The sequence below is a fragment of the Salmo trutta genome, chromosome 34 (genome assembly GCF_901001165.1).
Source record: "Salmo trutta chromosome 34, fSalTru1.1, whole genome shotgun sequence".
In the NCBI taxonomy this organism is placed as follows: domain Eukaryota; kingdom Metazoa; phylum Chordata; class Actinopteri; order Salmoniformes; family Salmonidae; genus Salmo; species Salmo trutta.
This window is the reverse complement of record NC_042990.1, coordinates 25,157,989-25,177,499: the sequence shown is the minus strand read 5'-3', so window position 1 is coordinate 25,177,499 and position 19,511 is coordinate 25,157,989. Positions and strand designations below refer to the sequence as shown.

Genomic DNA, 19,511 nt, shown 5'->3' with positions numbered 1-19,511 from the left:
GAAAACAGGTCTCCAAGTTAATCTATGACAAATCAGCAAAAGACTTACCTGAGCTCAGGGTGGGTGAAACGGTGCGAATGAAGCCACTACCAGGGGACCGGACGGGCCTCTGGAGACTCGGATCCTGTGTACAGAAAGTGGCACCACGCTCCTACTTGGTCGAAGTGAATGGATCACTGTACCGTCGTAACAGGGTTGACCTTCGGATTGCTGAGCCAGCACCTACTCAGAACCTTGATGGTCATAGGGGTCGCATAGCAAAAGACGGAACCCCAGCAAGTCACATGGGGCCTGAGGCACTGGGCGAAGAGCCAGGGGATCACAGGTCGGCCGCTCCCTCGCCCATCAATACTCCCCTTAGACAGTCAGGTGACACGCCTGTGCGGGAACCCGCAGTCCACGCAGACAAGCCCCCTGTCTTTTCACACTGCAGGCATCTGTCCCAGCCACCAAAAATACTTGATCTGTAGGTTTCCCATTAGGGATTGTTGACAGAGTTAAAAGTGAAGACAGTATCAAAATGTGTTAACTGAAAAAAATATATTTAAACTGTTCATGTTGGAAATTACTACTAGGTTTGTTTTGTTAGTGAATTGACAGCTCCTGTCCTATTTTATAAAAGGGAAGATGTTATGGGTGTAAGATGGCACAGTGATGCCATCTGTTGGTAAATGTTAATTACTGCAACTCCAGTGTTTTACCGGTGTGCTTGAGATACCCGGATGTATTGCAATATACTGAACAAGACTGGTTACTCGCATCAATGCCTCTGTCTCGTCATTTAACATTCAAACAGAAACCTGCTATTTTTCTCCCCAGTCATCTCTAACCTACTTGTCAGGAGAGCAACGAACTCTACAATCTCAACAATGGTTTTGACAGCGTGAGTATACCTTCTTTCTGCTACTCTGATTTGCAGTTACTACTAAAAGGTAACAGAAATGTGACAAAGGAACCAGCGATGTAGCGTTATTCACAGTTAGGTCTTGTGTAGTAGTGAACAGTCAGATAGTATATGTATAGTGGGTTTACAGTTTTTTTCCAATCATTTTTCAGATGTAGCCTGAGTGGTAGTTTTTTAAACTCTTAGTACAAAAGTCTTACCTGATAACACTTGTGATTTCCCCTTTCTGAAGTTCAGAACCTTTGATTGAGCATTCATTGGAGTTGAACACGTCTTTCACCCCTGAGTCATTAATGCAAAATCAAAGTTTCTCATGAAATACCATGAAAACATTTTGTTTAGTCACCAATACATCAGATAATAATGTGGTTGCTTACATTTATTCTATTTCACACATGTACAAGTGTGTTTTATACACATGTGAATTGGACTTTTTGTTGTTGCTTATCCTCCTCGGAGAGTGGTGTAACAGCCAGAGATAAACCATTATTGATGCTGGAGCAATTAGGGTCAAGTGCTTTGCCCAAGGGCACATTGACAGATTTTTCACCTAATTGGCTTGGAGATTTGAAACAGCAACCTTTAAGTTACTGACCCGATACTCTTAACCGCTGGGCTACCTGCCAGATAATGATTCACATTAAAAATGTATAGTGTATACTGTTGGTTAGCGCCTGTAAGCAAGCATTTCACTGTAAGGTCTACACCTGTTGTATTCGGCGCACGTGACAAATAAACTTTGATTTGATCTTGGTTATGTATGCCATTTCTGCCCCATGTACAATATCAACTTTTCTATGCAACTTGTTACTGTAACTGCTACAGTAACATCAGCTAAAATTATACTTTTACAGTGTATCAATGAAATTCAGATAATGAGTAGAATATACTGTAATTTACAACCCTGGTATTTCAGCAGTGCATTGTGCACCATTTCAAATGGTAGCACTTTCCAATTTGCCTTGGCCTATTGAAGCACTGGCTGATGGAGAATGATGATGCAGTATTTACAGCCACATCCATATATGATTTGGTTTGACCTTTCAACCCAAATTGTTCTCAATTGATACATTTATGATGTAAAAATATATAATTTTACAGTGGCTAGTGAAGATCTACACACTCCTTGCACAGCCAGGAGCTGCTGCCTGGAATTTGTAACCCACGGTTAGGTTTTCAGAAGACTATGGCAAGTTTTCCTCTAACTTTTTACCTAGGTTTGCCCATTCATATTTCAGAAGCATCATGTTATGGGTATGCTTGTCACCAGCAGTGACTGGGGAGTTTGTCTGGATCAAAATAAATATGAAAGGCGCAAAGCCCAGGTAAAAAGTAAGATAAAAACCTAACCCTGGGATAGAGTTTGATTTTTCAGCTGCATAATTATAAACACAACATTTAACAATTTCAAAGATTTAACTGAGTTACAGTTCATATAAGAAAATCTGTCAATTTTAAATAAATTCATTAGGCCCTAATCTATGGAAGTCATTTGGGAGCCAGGCCCACTCAATGGGAATTTATTTAACCTTTATTTAACTAGACAAGTCAGTTAAGAAAAAATGTGTATTTACAATGACGGCCTACCACGGGAAAACCCTGGGCTAAATGTGCGCCACCTATGGGTTGTGATACTGCTTGGAAACTAACCAGGGTCTGTAGTGATGCAGCTAACACTGAGTTGCAGTGCCTTAGACCGCAGCGCCTTAGACCGCTGCGTCACTCGGGAGCCCCAAATTAGTTTTTCCCCACAAAAGGGCTTTATTACAGACAGAAATAACTATAACCCCTACTTTTTTTAAACCATGTCTATTTTTTGTCTTTTAATAATTTGAAGCATCTTTTAACACAGACTTAACACCTAACAAACACTTTGTACTTTATTAAACACGTTTAACATATCCCAGAGCTAATGTCTTGCATTACGCATGGGAAGAAAACAATACAATTTTCTCAACTTGCCATTGAGTCAACCATTGGCTCAACTTACCTCAAAGGCAAACATTTTGAGTATATTAGCCCACACAGCTACAAGGATGCACTTTCATGCTAGGTTTAGGACCTCATATACATGCTTATGGAGACCCCAAATGATGTACAGAACAATCTTAAAATGATATACTTTGGTTTAGATACAAGCATCGTGAAACCTCTAACGCAATAAATTAATTTGTCTTGGTGAAAATCTTTTTTTTTTTTACCTAACTTGCTTACCACTTTTTCCATAGGTTTCTTTCTTCAGACTCCATGAAATGATGACCTCTTCTTAAATATTTGGTTAAATTATTCAATTTGTATATGGTTTCCTAGAAACAAGTGTGGCTCAACTTACCTCTTTTGCTCAACTTACCCCAATCTCCCCTACCACATGCTTGTGGAAATTGCACCAAACTGACTGAAAGAAAACTGTAAATGAAAGTGTTGAAAAGTTAGTGACTGTTTTCTTTCTACCCAGGAACTGGTTCGCGATCAGTGCTGGTCAATATGCCTTTTCTTTGGGAACAGCAACAGTCTCCACGCCTGCTCTGTTGGGACTGGGGGTAATAGTTGCTGTCACAGCTGGCTGCTATTATGTCTACACAACTGGCCAGAAGAGTAAGTCATCCTTCTTCTATTTGTGTGTGTGTACGTGTGATTATGGCAAAAATAGGGGTTGGACTCTCTTTCTGTATGGCTCTGCCCAGTCTGAAATGGTACTGCTTCTGTTGTTATAGAACAAGAGAATAAGCAGAAGGCGGCATAGTGACCCCGGCCCCTGCTGGAGGACCCAGACATCACAACAGACCTCCACTATGCTAGATAGTCATAGTTTGTGTGTTTCAAGGTGTTGTTGTGTTGAGAACATGGAACTTTGTTCAAAAATAAAATAATGATTTTCACATGTGAATATTGGTTTATATCAGTGATGGGCAACTTTTATGGGGGTGGGGGAAAAACAAAATCTGAACTCATCATGGGAGGCCTCAGTGGCTCGCGGGTCTCCATACCCACACATGTATTAAGAGCCAAACCTAGCCTTTTGGGGGCCCTAAGCTAAATTTTGTTTCTTCCACCTTGTGAGCAAATAAAATTTGCGGCCCCCCTCTTGGCATTAGAGAGAAGTTTTTTTAGAGTTGATTTCCTGCTATTATTAGCAGTTTGACAGCTAATTTCCTGCAATTCTACACATTTTGCCATAAGGTGGATAGAAATGTTTGCAGTTTTTAATATGACATCTGAGTGAGTGACAAACAAAATCAATGGGGGCCCCCCGGTCAGTAATTTGACCATGATTACTACAAGTTTAGATAGCTGGCCGCTAGACTAACGTCCCAATCTAAAACGTTTTAGTTGACATGGGCTAGCTCACATGTTAGTGACTAACATAACAAGAGAGAAACTGCTGATGAACAACCACATGTTGAAATTGCACATGGTGTATTCTACTATTCTAACTCTCATCAGTAAACTGAGACCCTGACTGCTTTCTGCCAGTTGCCCATCCCTGGTTTATATGATTATTTTTACTAAACACATTCTCTCAGTGTCAAGAGTTTTATAGGTCCCGGATGTTTGTCATTGATGGCCCGTGTATAAACAAGCCTACTTTTCATATATATGCATGAAAATACACAGTAAAAGTCAAAGCACCCTATAGGCCGAGTAGTCACACTTCCTTACCAACTACTAGAACTGTACATTTGTTTTACCACTTGAGGAAATTGAGTAAGAACAGGTTTTTGAATTAATGCAGCTTTTCCATTTAGGCCTATAGAAGGTTTATTGCTTTATTTCTTGATTGGACCCAAGTTGCATTGTATTACGTCAGAAAGCACAAAGAACAGTCTGCACTGTTTGAGGGACAAGAGTCACGGCTTTATAGGAATTGACCTGATTCTAAATACATTGCATAGGCCTGATTATCAATGTGCCGTTTTCCATGAACTAATGTTAATATATAACAATATATGCCTGTTGTAGGCTATAGGTCTTTTATCTAATCAGACTGTGTGTATCTGAGGACAGAGAGTGCTAAGAAAATTGTGTGTGTGATACTATAAAATAATCATAATCCTGTAAGTGAGCACCATTGGGTGTTGTAAAAGTGAAAGTATGCAAGTATGACTGACCCTCCCAAGGTATAGTCATCAGATTACATATCTGTGTGGAGAGAACATCCTTTATAACAAGGACAATATCAATACATACAGTGCATTTGGAAAGTATTCAAACCCCTTTATTTGTTCCACATTTTCTTACGTTATAGCCCTATTTGAAAATGTATTAAACACTTTTTTCCCCCCTCAATCTAAACACAACACTTGAAATTGAGCATAGGTGCATCCTGTTTCCGTTGATCATCCTTGAGATTTTCTACAATTGATTGGAGTCCACCTGTGGTAAATTCAATTGATTGGACATGATTTGGAAAGGCACACACCTGTCTATATTATATAAGGTCCCCAGTTGACAGTGCATGTCAGAGCAAAAACCAAGCCATGAGGTTGAAGGAATTGTCCGTAGAGCTCAGAGACAGGATTGTGTCGAGGCACAAATGTCTACAGCATTGAAGGTCACCAAGAACATGGTGGCCTCCATCATTCTTAAATGGAAGAAGTTTGGAACCATCAAGACTCTTCCTTAAGCTGGCCACCCAGGCAAACTGAGCAAATGGGGGAGAAGGGCCTTGGTCAGGGAGGTGACCAAGAACCTGATGGTGACTCTGACAGAGTCTGTGGAATTGGGAGAACCTTCCAGAAGGACAACAGTCTCTGCAGCACTCCACCAATCAGGCCTTTATGATAGAGTGTGAAGACAGAAGCCACTCCTCAGTAAAAAGCACATGACAGCCCACTTGGAGTTTGCCATAAGGCACCTAAAGACTCTCAGACCATGAGAAACAAGGTTCTCTGGTCTGATGAAACCAAGATTGAACTCTTTGGCCTGAATGCCAAGCATCAAGTCTGGAGGAAACCTGGCAAGAACCCTACGGTGAAGCATGGTGGTGGCAGCATCATGCTGTGGGGATGTTTTTCAGTGGCAGGGACTGGGAGACTAGACATGATCGAGGGAAAGATGAATGGAGCACAGTACAGAGTTCCTTGATTTAAAAACCTGCTCCAGAGAGCTCAGGACCTCAGCCTGGGAGCGAAAGTTCACCTTCCAACAGGACAACAACCCTAAGCACACAGCCAAGACAATGCAGGAGGGGCTTAGGGACTAGTCTCAATGTCCTTGAGTGGCCAAGCCAGAGCCCGGACTTGAACCCAATCAAACAGGAGAGACCTGAAAATAGCTGTGCAGTGACGCTCCCCATCCAACCTGACAGAGCTTGAGAGGATCTGCAGAGAGGAATGGGAGAAACTCCCCAAATACAGGTGTGGCAAGCTTGTAGCGTCATACCAAAGAAGACTTGAGGCTGTAATCACTGCCAAAGGTGCTTCTTCAATGTACTGAGTCAAGTCTGAATACATATGTAAATGTAATAGTTTTTATTTTAAATAAATTAGCAACAATTTCAAAAAAACAGTTTTTGCTTTGTCATTGTGGGGTATTGTGTGTAGATTGAGGGGAGAAAAAACATTTAATCCTTTTTAGAATAAGGCTGTAACGTAACAAAATGTGGAAAAAGTCAAGAGGTCTGAATACTTTCCGAAGGCACTGTATATAAAAATAATAATTTAGCAGAACTCATATCCAGAGCGACGTACAATAGTGAGTTCATACATTTTCATACTTCTTTTTGTACTGGTCCCCTGTAGGAATCGAACCCACAACCCTGGCGTTGCAAGTGCCATGCTCTACCAACTGAGCCACATATGCTACTGCTCAACTACTCAGTCTATCGATCAAACAATCAACCAGTTGACAAGTAGAATCAGGTGTGCTCGTCTGGGGCCCCCAAATAATATGTACTGTTGAGGTTACTGGAGGACCGGAGTAGAGAACCATTGCTATAGAGTGAATACTATGGAATGTTCTGTTTGAGTGCCTATGGGGTAGATGCATGTGTGAATGAATGCATTTGTGTCTGTGTATGCAGCAGGACTTTTCCCCAACATGCTGTCTAGTTCCTCCAAAAGCTCTATAGAGTGTTCTGTGTGTGTGTGTATACTGTCTGGTTCCCCTATCGATCAATTAAATGTATTTATAAAGCCCTTTTAACATCAGCCGATGTCACAAGTTGCTATACAGAAACCCAGCCTAAAACCCCAAACAGCAAGCAATGCAGATGTAGAATCACGGTGGCTAAGAAAAACTCCCTAGAAAAGGTAGGAACCAGGCTCTGAGAGGAGGAGATTATAACAGTACATGGCCAAGATGTTCAAACGTTCATAGATGACCAGCAGGGTCAAATAATAATAATCACAGTGGTTGTAGAGGGTGCAACAGGTCAGCACCTCAGGAGTAAATGTCAGTTGGCTTTTCAAAGCCGATCACTCAGAGTTAGAGACAGCAGGTGCGGTGAAGAGAGAGAGTCGAAAAACAGCAGGTCCCTAGGCCTCTCTCAAGAGTCAGAGCCATGCTTAGGACATGACTCAACAGTAGGAATGTTCCCCGTCCAAGACCAAACACTATAATACCTCCAACACCCAATGTCCCAAATGGTACCCTAATTCCTATTTAGTGTACTACTTTTGAGTTGTGCACTAGATATACACACTATACATGCACAAAAGTATGTGGCCATCCCTTCAAATTAGTGGATTTGGCTATTTCAGCCACACCCGTTGCTGACAGGTGTATAAAATCGAGCACACAGTCATGCAATTTCTCTCTAGATAGATTAGGGTGCCATTTGCGAGGTAACCACTGAGATTAGATATATCAGAATAGATTCTTACACTGCATGGATACCCTTTACTATGGCAGAATACCTTGAAACTGCTTTAGGCCTGCTGAACAGAAACACTATCACAACACTTCCCATTAAAAAGCTGTGTCAGTGTACACACCTTCTACACAGAAAAAAGTGAAACCCTTCTCCAAATTCACTGAACTGTATCCAGCAGTATTTTTACCCTCCAACAGGTTCCATAGATACTGAATAAACACTGAGTTAGACAGAGTGAGGGTGAGACTGGGAGGAAGAGGAACATCAAAACACTGTACCACATTTACCACACAAATACCACTCCACACTTATTAGTGAACAGAAACCGAAAAGAAAATGAAGTGAAACCGTATGGATTTCCAGGCTAGTTAATTGCAGTAGAACTGGGTTGAATACCTCAACACAAAAGGTCGCTAATAGTAACAGGTAGACCTAGATTCCAGAGCACAGTCTTCATTGTGCTCTACAGAACCTTGACAACAGAAAATAACAACTTATTTACCTCAGCTGTTTGCTGAGAACTGTACACTCCTTGAGGCGTGTCTGGTTCGGCACTGGAAGTTCTAGGGTGGCCTTGTCTTATGTAACCAAGTCAACGATTAACCTGTTATGGATAGGGGGCCGGATAAAAAACGTACCCGATTTAATCTGTTTATTACTCCTGCCCAGAAACTAGAATATGCATATAATTGTTTGATTTGGATAGAAAACACCCTAAAGTTTCCAAAACTGTTTGAATGGTGTCTGTGAGTATAACAGAACTCATATGGCAGGCCAAAACCTGAGAAGATTCCAAACAGGAAGTGCCCTCTCTGACCATTTCTTGGCCTTCTTTAGCCTCTTCATTGAAAACAGAGGATCTCTGCTGTAACGTGACACTTTCTAAGGCTCCCATAGGCTCTCAGAAGGCGCCAGTACGTTGAATGATGACTCTGCAGTCTCTGGCTGAAAAACAGTAGCGCATTTGGATAGTGGTCGATCTGAGAACAATGAGACGGGTGCACGTGAAGAGTCCATTTTACATTTTCAGTCTTTGAACGAACACGACGTCTCCCGGTCGGAATATTATCGCTATTTTACGAGAAAAATCGCATAAAAATAGATTTTAAACAGCGTTTGACATGCTTCGAAGTACGGTAATGGAATATTTTGACATTTTTTGTCACGATATGCGCCGGCGCGTCACCCTTCGGATAGTGTCTTGAACGCACGAACAAAACGCCGCTATTTGGATATAACTATGGATTATTTGGAACCAAACCAACATTTGTTGTTGAAGTAGAAGTCCTGGGAGTGCATTCTGACGAAGAACAGCAAAGGTAATCCAATTTTTCTTATAGTAAATCTGAGTTTGGTGAGTACCAAACTTGGTGGGTGTCAAAATAGCTAGCCTGTGATGGCCGGGCTATCTACTCAGAATATTGCAAAATGTGCTTTCACCAAAAAGCTATTTTAAAATCGGACACCGCGATTGCATAAAGGAGTTCTGTATCTATAATTCTTAAAATAATTATGTTTTTTGTGAACGTTTATCGTGAGTAATTTAGTAAATTCACCGGAAGTTTTCGGTGGGTATGCTAGTTCTGAACATCACATGCTAATGTAAAAAGCTGTTTTTTGATATAAATATGAACTTGATTGGACAAAACACGCATGTATTGTATAACATAATGTCCTAGGACTGTCATCTGATGAAGATCATCAAAGGTTAGTGCTGCATTTAGCTGTGGTTTTGGTTTTTGTGACATTATATGCTAGCTTGAAAAATGGGTGTCTGATTATTTCTGGCTGGATACTCTCCTGACATAATCTAATGTTTTGCTTTCGTTGTAAAGCCTTTTTGAAATCCGACATTGTGGTTAGATAAAGGAGAGTCTTGTCTTTAAAATGGTGTAAAATAGTCATATGTTTGAAAAATGGAAGTATTCGGATTTGAGGAATTTGTAATTCGCGCCACGCCCTATCATTGGATATTGGAGCGGAGTTCCACTAGCGGAACGTCTAGATGTAAGAGGTTTTAAAGCTATTACACCTTGTAAAATGACCTGGTTGAAGTTATGACAGGGTCAAAGCTACATACTGTCACGAGAAACACTGAACACTTCAAGATGCTGATGCTTTCACAAAAATACAATAAAAAAAGCTTAGTAAATCCCCATAGTGTTTCTTCTGGCACGTCACAGAGTTGACAGGGCAAAGGCATCCCTGCTATGCAAAACCAGTCAGCCAGGTAGCTCAGGGCCATACAAGGACATTTCCATTTACACAGCAATCTCCCTGATTACGATGGGGAAGGGAGTGTTCATTCGGCATGCTATCCCGAAACGCTTCAGATAGAAATAAAATGAACAGAGCAAACCAGTCAAGTGTTGTAGTGTAGACGTGTCAGTTCTGTACATCCAATGTCTTGGATTCTGGAACGCTTGGAGAATCTACCTGAGGTGACACTGTATAGATATTAGTGCTGCCCTTGGCACTGATGTAGGATCAGTGACTAACTCTCCAGCAGCAAATCGGCTACTGCTCTGGTGTGCAAAAGAGCAGAAAAACAAAAACAAATTTGGGGATGAGGTAGGTAGGTAGGTAGTTGGTTGGGCTATTTACAGTTGGGCTGTGTACAGCTGCAGCGATCGGTAAGCTGCTCTGACAGCTGACGCTTAAAGTTAGAGAGAGAGATATGTCTCCAACTTGAGTGATTTTTGCAATTCGTTCCAGTCATTGGCAGCAGAGAACTGGAAGGAAAGGCGATGTTGGCTTTGGGGATGACCAGTGAAATATACCTGCTGGAAAGCGTGCTACGGGTGGGTGTTGCTATGGTGACCAGTGAGCTGAACTAAGGCGGAGCTTTACCTAGCAAAGTTTGGTGACGAATATGTAGCGAGGACCAGCCAACGAAAGCATACAGGTCGCAGTGGTGGGTAGTATATGGGGCTTTGGTGACAAAACAGATTTCACTGTGATAGACTGCATCCAGTTTGCTGAGTAGAGTATTGAAGGCTATTTTGTAAATGACATCGCCGAAGTCAAGGATCGGTAGGATAGTCAGTTTTATGAGGCTTTGTTGCGAAATAGGAAGCCAATTCTAGATTTAACTTTGGATTGGAGATGCTTAATGTGAGTCTGCAAGGAGAGTTTACAGTCTAGCCAGACACCTAGGTATTTATAGTTGTCCACATATAAGTCAGAACCATCCAGAGTAGTGATGCTAGTCGGGCGGGCGAACGCGGGCAGCAATCGGTTGAAGAGCATGCATTTTGTTTTACTAGCATTTTAGAGCAGTTGGAGGCCACGGAAGGAGTGTTGTATGGCATTGAAGCTTGTTTGGAGGTTTGTTAAAACAGTGTCCAAAGAAGGGCCAGATTTATACAGAATGGTGTCGTCTGCGTAGAGCTGGATCAAAGAATCACCCGCAGCAAGAGCGATATCATTGATATATACAGAGAAGAGTCGGCCCGAGAATTTAACCCTGTGGCACCCCCATAGACTGCCAGAGGTTTGGACAACAGGCCCTCCGATTTGACACACTGAACTCCGAGAAGTAGTTAGTGAACCAGGCTAGGCAGTCATTAGAGAAACCAAGGCTGTTGAGTCTGGGTCAGAAATAGGGCTGGGATTTTCCAGGGACCTCACGATACAATATTATCACAATACTTAGGAGCAGATACGACATGTATTGCGATTTGATACTGCGATTTGATGTTCCAAACATATTGCTCACTATGTCAGCTGCAGAGAGATGAGAGAGCACGAGAAAACACGTTGGCTCACTATTTACAAAGAAAATGGAAGCGCTCGCTAATGCAGATAGTTTGAGCCAAATATCATCCCAAAACAATAATCGACCCCCCCTAATCACTAGTTAGGAAGTGTATAGCTACCTGTCTGAGAAGTCTAGCCTGACCAGTCATTCTGCTGTCATTCCAATGCACCACAAATATGCTATGCCTGTTAGAGAGGATCAGGAGACATCTCGCTTTCTCTCTCACTCACACACACACCTACCTGAGAGACAGGGCCAGTCTTATGTACCCATAATTTGAGGGACCGAATTTAGACCAAGCCATGTTATGAAACTCAATGAATAACCACTCTACTGTATTACTCTCTATCGACTAACGCTTCGAACACACCGACTGTCCGACGTACATTCATTTCCAATGGAACGCAGCGTTTGCCTTGCAGCATTGCGTTGCAGAGGCAGTTACACTGCGTTCTGTGTGGTGCATATGTTCGACATATGCATCAAATTGTATGCGTAGACTTGACAGAAAGTAGCAAAATGTGAATGTTGAATTTTTGTTGCACACATATTCAGTAAAAATAAATGTGGGATTACATAATAAAAACAGTTTGACTGGAGAATTTCTTTACATGTTTTATTCATTTATCTGCCAAGTATATTATTTATTCGATGACATCCACAAATTAATTGTGAGAGCCTATAATATAATTTCCCTCCAAAATGCAGCTTTGGAGCGAAATGCATAATAGTCAAGATAGCAGAGTCGGCTCTTTCAACAATGAGACCAACGTTGAGGAAGGTGGTCTTGATCGCGCTGTTGAGCCGGGACCAGCCCCGCCGAAAGCGCAGGTCTTTGTGGGTCCAGAGATGGTTAAAGTCCCGAAAGCAGGCAGGGGAGTTCCACCGTCTCATTCAAGAGCTTCGACTGTTTTGGAGAGGAATTCCGAAGTTACTTTCGTCTGGACCGAAGCCAGTTCGATCACCTGCTCCAGATGGTTGGAGCCAGGATCACCCGGATGGATACAAACTACCTGGAGTCCATCAGCCCAGTTGAACGCCTGGCGATTTGTCTCCGGTAAACTACATTCTAGTACATTTTGAAAGCCTTTGATACCATAATTGATTGATATTTGATACATTGTTTTTATGTGCAACCTAAAGGGCTCTCTAGTTAATAGTCCCTATTTGACATTAATGTACTTTTACAGAATGTTCATTAGGACTATAACTTTTCCCAAAGTTGGTTTATAATCCTTTTTTAATTATGCAATGTTACCAAATGAAAAGAAAATTGGGGTGCCTTCTGCTCTGATGAAGGTAGGCCAGTCTTCTCCAGGACCCATTGTTGTAGTCATTCATTACATTTTAGTCATTTAGCAGACGCTCTTATCCAGAGCGACTTACAGTAGTGAATGCATACATTTCAATTCATTTCATACATTTTTTTCCCCCCTCGTACTGGCCCCCCGTGGGAATCGAACCCACAACCCTGGCGTTGCAAACACCATGCTCTACCAACTGAGCCACAGGGAGGCCTTCTTATTGGACTCACATACACTCTTAGAGAAAAAGGTTCCAAAAGTGTCCTTCTGCTTTCCCCATAGGATAACCATTTTTGGTTCCAGGTATAACCCTTTCCCTTTGGGGAAAATGTTATACATGGAACCCAATAGGGTTCTACTTGGAACCAAAAAGGGATCTCCTATGGGGACAGCCGGAGAACCCTTTTAAGTAGATAGTACCATTCTTTCTAAGAGTAGAGTTGGCCTGGGCTACAGTTTAATGATATAGTCATAGACTGAATTGTACTGTTTCAAGGCATTGTTAATGATGGTTGATGAGTATTACAATATAATTAGTAGAGCATAATAAACAGTAATGAGGTAGATATATGAGTAGATAGAATATGTGGGTGGAATTCAAGTTACACACAATATTGATCATTATTTTCAATTATATTTCAGATTCTTGGCGACAGGGGACTCCTACAGGACCATTGGATTCAGCTTCCGAGTTGGACGGTCCACGGTGGCAGGCATTGTCCCCTCTGTGGCGCAAGCCATTTGGGACGGTCTGGTTAGTGTCGCCAAGGAGGAAGACTGGAGGGCCATCGCTGCCGAGTTCCTGGAGAGGTGGAATTTCCCCAACTGTCTTGGCTCCATTGACGGGAAACGTAGTAATTCAGGCTCCACCGTGCTCAGGTTCGCAATTCTACAACTACAAGGGTACATATTCAGTTGTACTCTTGGCTGTAGTAGATGCCATCTACTGTTTCTGTGTTGTCGATGTTGGTGCTCACGGCAAGGGAAGTGATGGCGGGACCCTCCGGAACTCTGCCTTCGGCCAGGCACTTCAGGATGCCACCCTGGAGATTCCACCACCTGCACCACTCCCTGGAGCTGAAGACCTGGGACCTGTTCCCCACGTCTTCGTCGGCGATGAGGCCTTCCCTTTAAGACCCAACCTCATGAGGCCCTACGCTGGACGCCAGCTGCCATTGCCAAAGCCTGTAAGGATCTTTAACAAACGACTGTCCAGGGCAAGGTTAGTTGTTGAATGCGCCTTTTGGATTCTGGCAGCCCGGTGCAGAATGTATCGGAGAATGCTTGGTCTCAGCCCCTCAAATGTCGATGCCTGCATGAAGGCCACGTGTTCTCTATAACTACCTGCGGAGGTCATTCCAGGAGCCGCTCCGGATGGAGATGGGCACGCCAAATGGTCACCTTCCTGATGTCACCAGGGCAGGTGCCAACAATGCCCCTAGACAGACACTCCAGGTGAGGGAGAAGCTGACCACCTACTTCTCATCGCCAGCAGGTGAAGTCCCATGGCAGTATGCCATGGAGTGAAACAGCTCTTTGAAGAGCCCAATAACACAAAGGTTATTTTAAGAACCATCCACCATTGTCCATAAAATTGCATTTTTACCCCAGATTACTTTGTGTCTCCTTGTCTCTCTTCATTTGGAAGCTATATTTAAGTGACATTTGGGAGTAAAGACCACACCTTAACCCCTTCCCTCTCATTAACATCAGTATTATACACACCTGGCATGGTACATCAGGTGAGCAGGAGCACTAATTAAGGTTATACGACATACAGTTAGTATGATAACAATGGGAAAGGGTAACCTAGGGTCCATACAAATAGTACAGTTTACCACCATGTTCACTGGCCTGACAAAACACAGGTGGGAAAAAAACGAATTAGGAAGAGAATGTGTTTTTACTTTCATCTTGTCTTAGATCTGCGAAGGTGTAGGGAAGAAATGAGAAGATTAAGTCTAAATGAGATATTAAAAAACAACTGACTATGAAAACAGTATAATTTAATAAGTATTCAAGTACAGGAAAGAACACGACAGGTATGTGTGTTTGTATTTTTTTTTTAAAGAATACAACTATTGAAAGAGGTGTGTGTGCGTGTAAACATTTTTAAAAAATGAATTTGTAGCCTGTAATCTGTAAGAGAACAAGAGCATGTATTTTTTGGCACAACTGCAGACAGATACAGGGACTACTCATAAAGCCTAGATGTAGTAGGGGAACTACAGACAGATACAGGGACTACTCATAAAGCCTAGACGTAGTAGAGGAACTGCAGACAGATACAGGGACTACTCATAAAGCCTAGACGTAGTAGGGGAACTGCAGACAGATACAGGGACTACTCATAAAGCCTAGACGTAGTAGAGGAACTGCAGACAGATACAGGGACTACTCATAAAGCCTAGACGTAGTAGGGGAACTGCAGACAGATACAGGGACTACTCATAAAGCCTAGACGTAGTAGGGGAACTGCAGACAGATACAGGGACTACTCATAAAGCCTAGACGTAGTAGGGGAACTGCAGACAGATACAGGGACTACTCATAAAGCCTAGACGTAGTAGAGGAACTGCAGACAGATACAGGCACTACTCATAAAGCCTAGACGTAGTAGAGGAACTACAGACAGATACAGGGACTACTCATAAAGCCTAGACGTAGTAGGGGAACTGCAGACAGATACAGGGACTACTCATAAAGCCTAGACGTATTAGGGGAACTGCAGACAGATACAGGGACTACTCATAAAGCCTAGACGTATTAGGGGAACTGCAGACAGATACAGGGACTACTCATAAAGCCTAGACGTAGTAGAGGAACTCCAGACAGATACAGGGACTACTCATAAAGCCTAGACGTAGTAGAGGAACTCCAGACAGATACAGGGACTACTCATAAAGCCTAGACGTAGTAGGGGAACTGCAGACAGATACAGGGACTACTCATAAAGCCTAGACGTAGTAGAGGAACTGCAGACAGACACAGGGACTACTCATAAAGCCTAGACGTAGTAGGGGAACTGCAGACAGATACAGGGACTACTCATAAAGCCTAGACGTAGTAGGGGAACTGCAGACAGATACAGGGACTACTCATAAAGCCTAGACGTAGTAGAGGAACTCCAGACAGATACAGGGACTACTCATAAAGCCTAGACGTAGTAGGGGAACTGCAGACAGATACAGGGACTACTCATAAAGCCTAGACGTAGTAGGGGAACTGCAGACAGATACAGGGACTACTCAAAGTCTAGACGTAGTAGAGGAACTCCAGAAAGATACAGGGACTACTCATAAAGCCTAGACGTAGTAGGGGAACTGCAGACAGATACAGGGACTACTCATAAAGCCTAGACGTAGTAGGGGAACTGCAGACAGATACAGGGACTACTCATAAAGCCTAGACGTAGTAGAGGAACTCCAGACAGATACAGGGACTACTCATAAAGCCTAGACGTAGTAGGGGAACTTCAGACACATACAGGGACTACTCATAAAGCCTAGACGTAGTAGAGGAACTCCAGACAGATACAGGGACTACTCATAAAGCCTAGACGTAGTAGGGGAACTGCAGACAGATACAGGGACTACTCATAAAGCCTAGACATAGTAGGGGAACTGCAGACAGATACAGGGACTACTCATAAAGCCTAGACGTAGTAGGGGAACTCCAGACAGATACAGGGACTACTCATAAAGCCTAGACGTAGTAGGGGAACTGCAGACAGATACAGGGACTACTCATAAAGCCTAGACGTAGTAGAGGAACTGCAGACAGATACAGGGACTACTCATAAAGCCTAGACGTAGTAGGGGAACTTCAGACAGATACAGGGACTACTCATAAAGCCTAGACGTAGTAGAGGAACTACAGACAGATACAGGGACTACTCATAAAGCCTAGACGTAGTAGAGGAACTGCAGACAGATACAGGGACTACTCATAAAGCCTAGACGTAGTAGGGGAACTGCAGACAGATACAGGGACTACTCATAAAGCCTAGACGTAGTAGGGGAACTTCAGACAGATACAGGGACTACTCATAAAGCCTAGACGTAGTAGAGGAACTACAGACAGATACAGGGACTACTCATAAAGTCTAGACGTAGTAGGGGAACTTCAGACATGGCCATAAAGAGAGAGAGGGCAGGGCACTGGAGATCTGAGGTACAGAGAGGAGTGGAGGAGAGGTAGGTATGTGTGTCTCTGAAAAAAAGAAAATAATGTGTAGCCATAACACAGCTAAACAAACAAATGGCCCCTGGACGTCTTGGACCAGTCGATGGAAAATAACTTCACGAAAAGTTTCAACACCCTGGTTTTCAAGTGGTTTTAAATGAAAGAAATATATTGACCTTTAGTCTCGTAAGAGACCAACAAGAGCATCTGTGAATTCTCCGGTGTATGAGTTTCAATTCTGTCAATTCAGAAATCTATGTAACACTAATAATGAATGCTATCCTAAGACTTTAGAAACAAATTACTTTATGAATTGACTGAATATAAACGGAACGGACGTGTGTGAAAAGAAAGGTACAATGAGGGCGGTCAAAACAACAACCAGACGATTCCTCCTCTTCCTGTCCTTCCTGTGAGCTGGTCGGCTAAATGGACTCCATCTCTGGAAGGGAAGAGAAAAACAACAACCAGACAACTCCTCTCCTCTTCCTGTCCTTCCTGTGAGCTGGTCGGCTAAATGGACTCCATCTCTGGAAGGGAAGAGGAAAAACAACACATACAAGCTTTACATAATAGAACACCATAAAAGGTGAGATTTATGTTAACTAAATACTGCTTGTATAGTGTAGTTAGAGGCATAAATATTGGAACAGTGCAGTAAAGTTGGTAATACTTGCTGTTTACTCATGGAATTTGTATTTCAGAGATAAAGATGAATATGACAGGCAAATATTTAGACAGTAAACTGTTGTTTTGGGATATTTTCTAACCCAGAAACAACAGCTGTACATTTGACTCATATTAATACTTTGATCTGAAATACCAATTAGCCTACATGAGTATACTGTAAAGAATGACCTACTTTACTTCACTGTCGCAACACTTATGACACTACCTGTGATGTGGAGAAGAAAAAAAACGTACCTTTGAACTCGGCATCGAAAAGCAGCTGATACATTTTAACCTTGACTGCTGCTTTTCTTTGCTGAGGCAGCCTCTTCAGGGTTGGCACCAGGCCCATGGCAAAGAGGGTCTCTTCATCCTCCTTCCTGTGAGCATCAGGTTGGGCTGCATCCCTCTCGACGGCTTGGAGGAGCCTCTGCTGAAATGAGTTGAGTGGCTCTGGGGGCTGGTACCTCCGATGACGCCTGGTGTGACGACGTTCCTCTTCGTTTCTCTCTCTGTGTTTCTCTCCTCGTTTGTCTCCACGGCCACATCCTGTTCAACGAGGTCCTCAGTGGTCACTTCTGTGGGGTTCATAATAATCTCAGGTGGTCCGAGATCCAGAGGTGCTTCCTCCATTTCATCGTCTTCATCGCTGCCGCACTGTCTTCCATGGCTGCACCGGTGGTGGTCATACTCGTGGATGACGTAGACGTAGTAGAGGGTCTTGATGCACCGGTGGGGACAACACTTGTGGATGACGTAGTAGAGGGTCTGGCTGTAAAATTGCCACTCGTTGCAATAGGCACAATAAATGGATCCAGAAAAGAAAGAACGTAGCAGAAGCGCCAAGGCTGCTGGCCTGAAGCTGCTGACCCAGACCTCTTCTTCTCTTTCTCTGCCCTTCTCTCTCTCTGATACCTGTCCCTGAGTCCTCTCCACTTCCTCCTACAGTCTTCTTCTACACAGACATGAACATGATAAGCCAAACCATTACCTAGCATAACTATAGTTATTAGATAGCTATCATGGACATCTCACCTACTGTACACACACACGGTTATCTGACCAAATTATCAGGGGTACAGTAGTATCTACCATTTCTATTACTATTTATCTGACATACACACTCGCACTCTTTCAAACATGATTATTTGGTAAAGTTATCAGGGGTAGGAACTAGCATAATGTATATGACTTTCTTTCACACACCTCATTGGCTAGGTTAGCAAGCAAGGTTAGCTAGCTAGCTCACGTTAACTAGCCACATCTAGCACAAGCTCACTACTAAACTGACCTGGCAATCCTACTATCGTGGACACTTGTCTCCAAGCAGCATTTTTTGTGTTTATGTCCCTGTAGCTGTCAGCAGTTGTGTCAAAAAGACACGGTTTTGAGTATACTGCGAAAATGATTCTCTCCATGTGTCCAACCGCATGCGACCATCTGCAAAAGATACCTGCATCAGTATTGTTGCCTAGCTACGCAAAATGTTATGCAGCAGTGATGCAATGACGCAGTCGGTGTGTTTGAAGCGTAAACTGAGACAGACAGAAGCCAACCCTCACGCTTTACAGGGTTGCCATGGAAACGACCGAGCGATGTATTCCGTTTGTTTGGGCTTCAAGGAAAATCTGAGGGCATAAAACATGGGTCTATTTATAGTACCGGGCTGTTACTGACAAAAAAAACTGTGATCCTGTCAAAATGAATGTCAAATGGTGAGCTTATCATTGAAAATTATTAATGGACATTTCCCTTAATTTCAACAGTAGGGGATTGTCTGCCTGGGGCTTGTCTGCCTGGGGCTTGAGAATCGGTCTGCTGGCAGTATCACCTAAAACTCTCTTCATTATTGGAATTTTCATTGCTGAAGTAATT

At 42.8% G+C, this 19,511-nt stretch overlaps 1 protein-coding gene, 2 long non-coding RNA genes and 1 other non-coding gene across 4 annotated transcripts; 2 read left to right on the top strand and 2 right to left on the bottom strand.

Annotated features, from left to right (window-relative positions):
• Window positions 1-745: 745 nt before the first annotated feature.
• LOC115173903 (uncharacterized) lies at window positions 746-3,791 on the top strand. Its single transcript, XR_003871693.1, has 3 exons — window positions 746-883; window positions 3,360-3,499; window positions 3,619-3,791. It is a non-coding gene; the product is annotated as an uncharacterized LOC115173903 (long non-coding RNA).
• An 8,181-nt stretch (window positions 3,792-11,972) lies between these two features.
• On the top strand, window positions 11,973-14,779 carry LOC115173902 (uncharacterized). The gene is made up of 2 exons (XM_029732400.1): window positions 11,973-12,535; window positions 13,425-14,779. The coding sequence occupies exons 1-2, from the start codon at window positions 12,181-12,183 to the stop codon at window positions 14,120-14,122; spliced, it is 1,053 nt and encodes a 350-aa protein (XP_029588260.1). The 5' UTR covers window positions 11,973-12,180; the 3' UTR covers window positions 14,123-14,779.
• trnaa-ugc (transfer RNA alanine (anticodon UGC)) lies at window positions 12,921-12,995 on the bottom strand. The gene has a single exon. It is a non-coding gene; the product is annotated as a tRNA-Ala (tRNA).
• Window positions 14,780-17,133: 2,354 nt separating the features above from the next.
• LOC115173901 (uncharacterized) lies at window positions 17,134-19,113 on the bottom strand. The gene is made up of 2 exons (XR_003871692.1): window positions 17,892-19,113; window positions 17,134-17,497 (listed from the first exon to the last, which is right to left on the bottom strand). It is a non-coding gene; the product is annotated as an uncharacterized LOC115173901 (long non-coding RNA).
• Window positions 19,114-19,511: the final 398 nt, after the last annotated feature.

Bases quoted from the DNA above. Each gene is read 5' to 3' on its own strand.
- LOC115173902 (XM_029732400.1), top strand. From the start codon at position 12,181: ATGCAGCTTTGGAGCGAAATGCATAATAGTCAAGATAGCAGAGTCGGC. The intron at 12,536-13,424 runs GTAAACTACATT...ATTATATTTCAG, and splicing joins CGCCTGGCGATTTGTCTCCG to ATTCTTGGCGACAGGGGACT.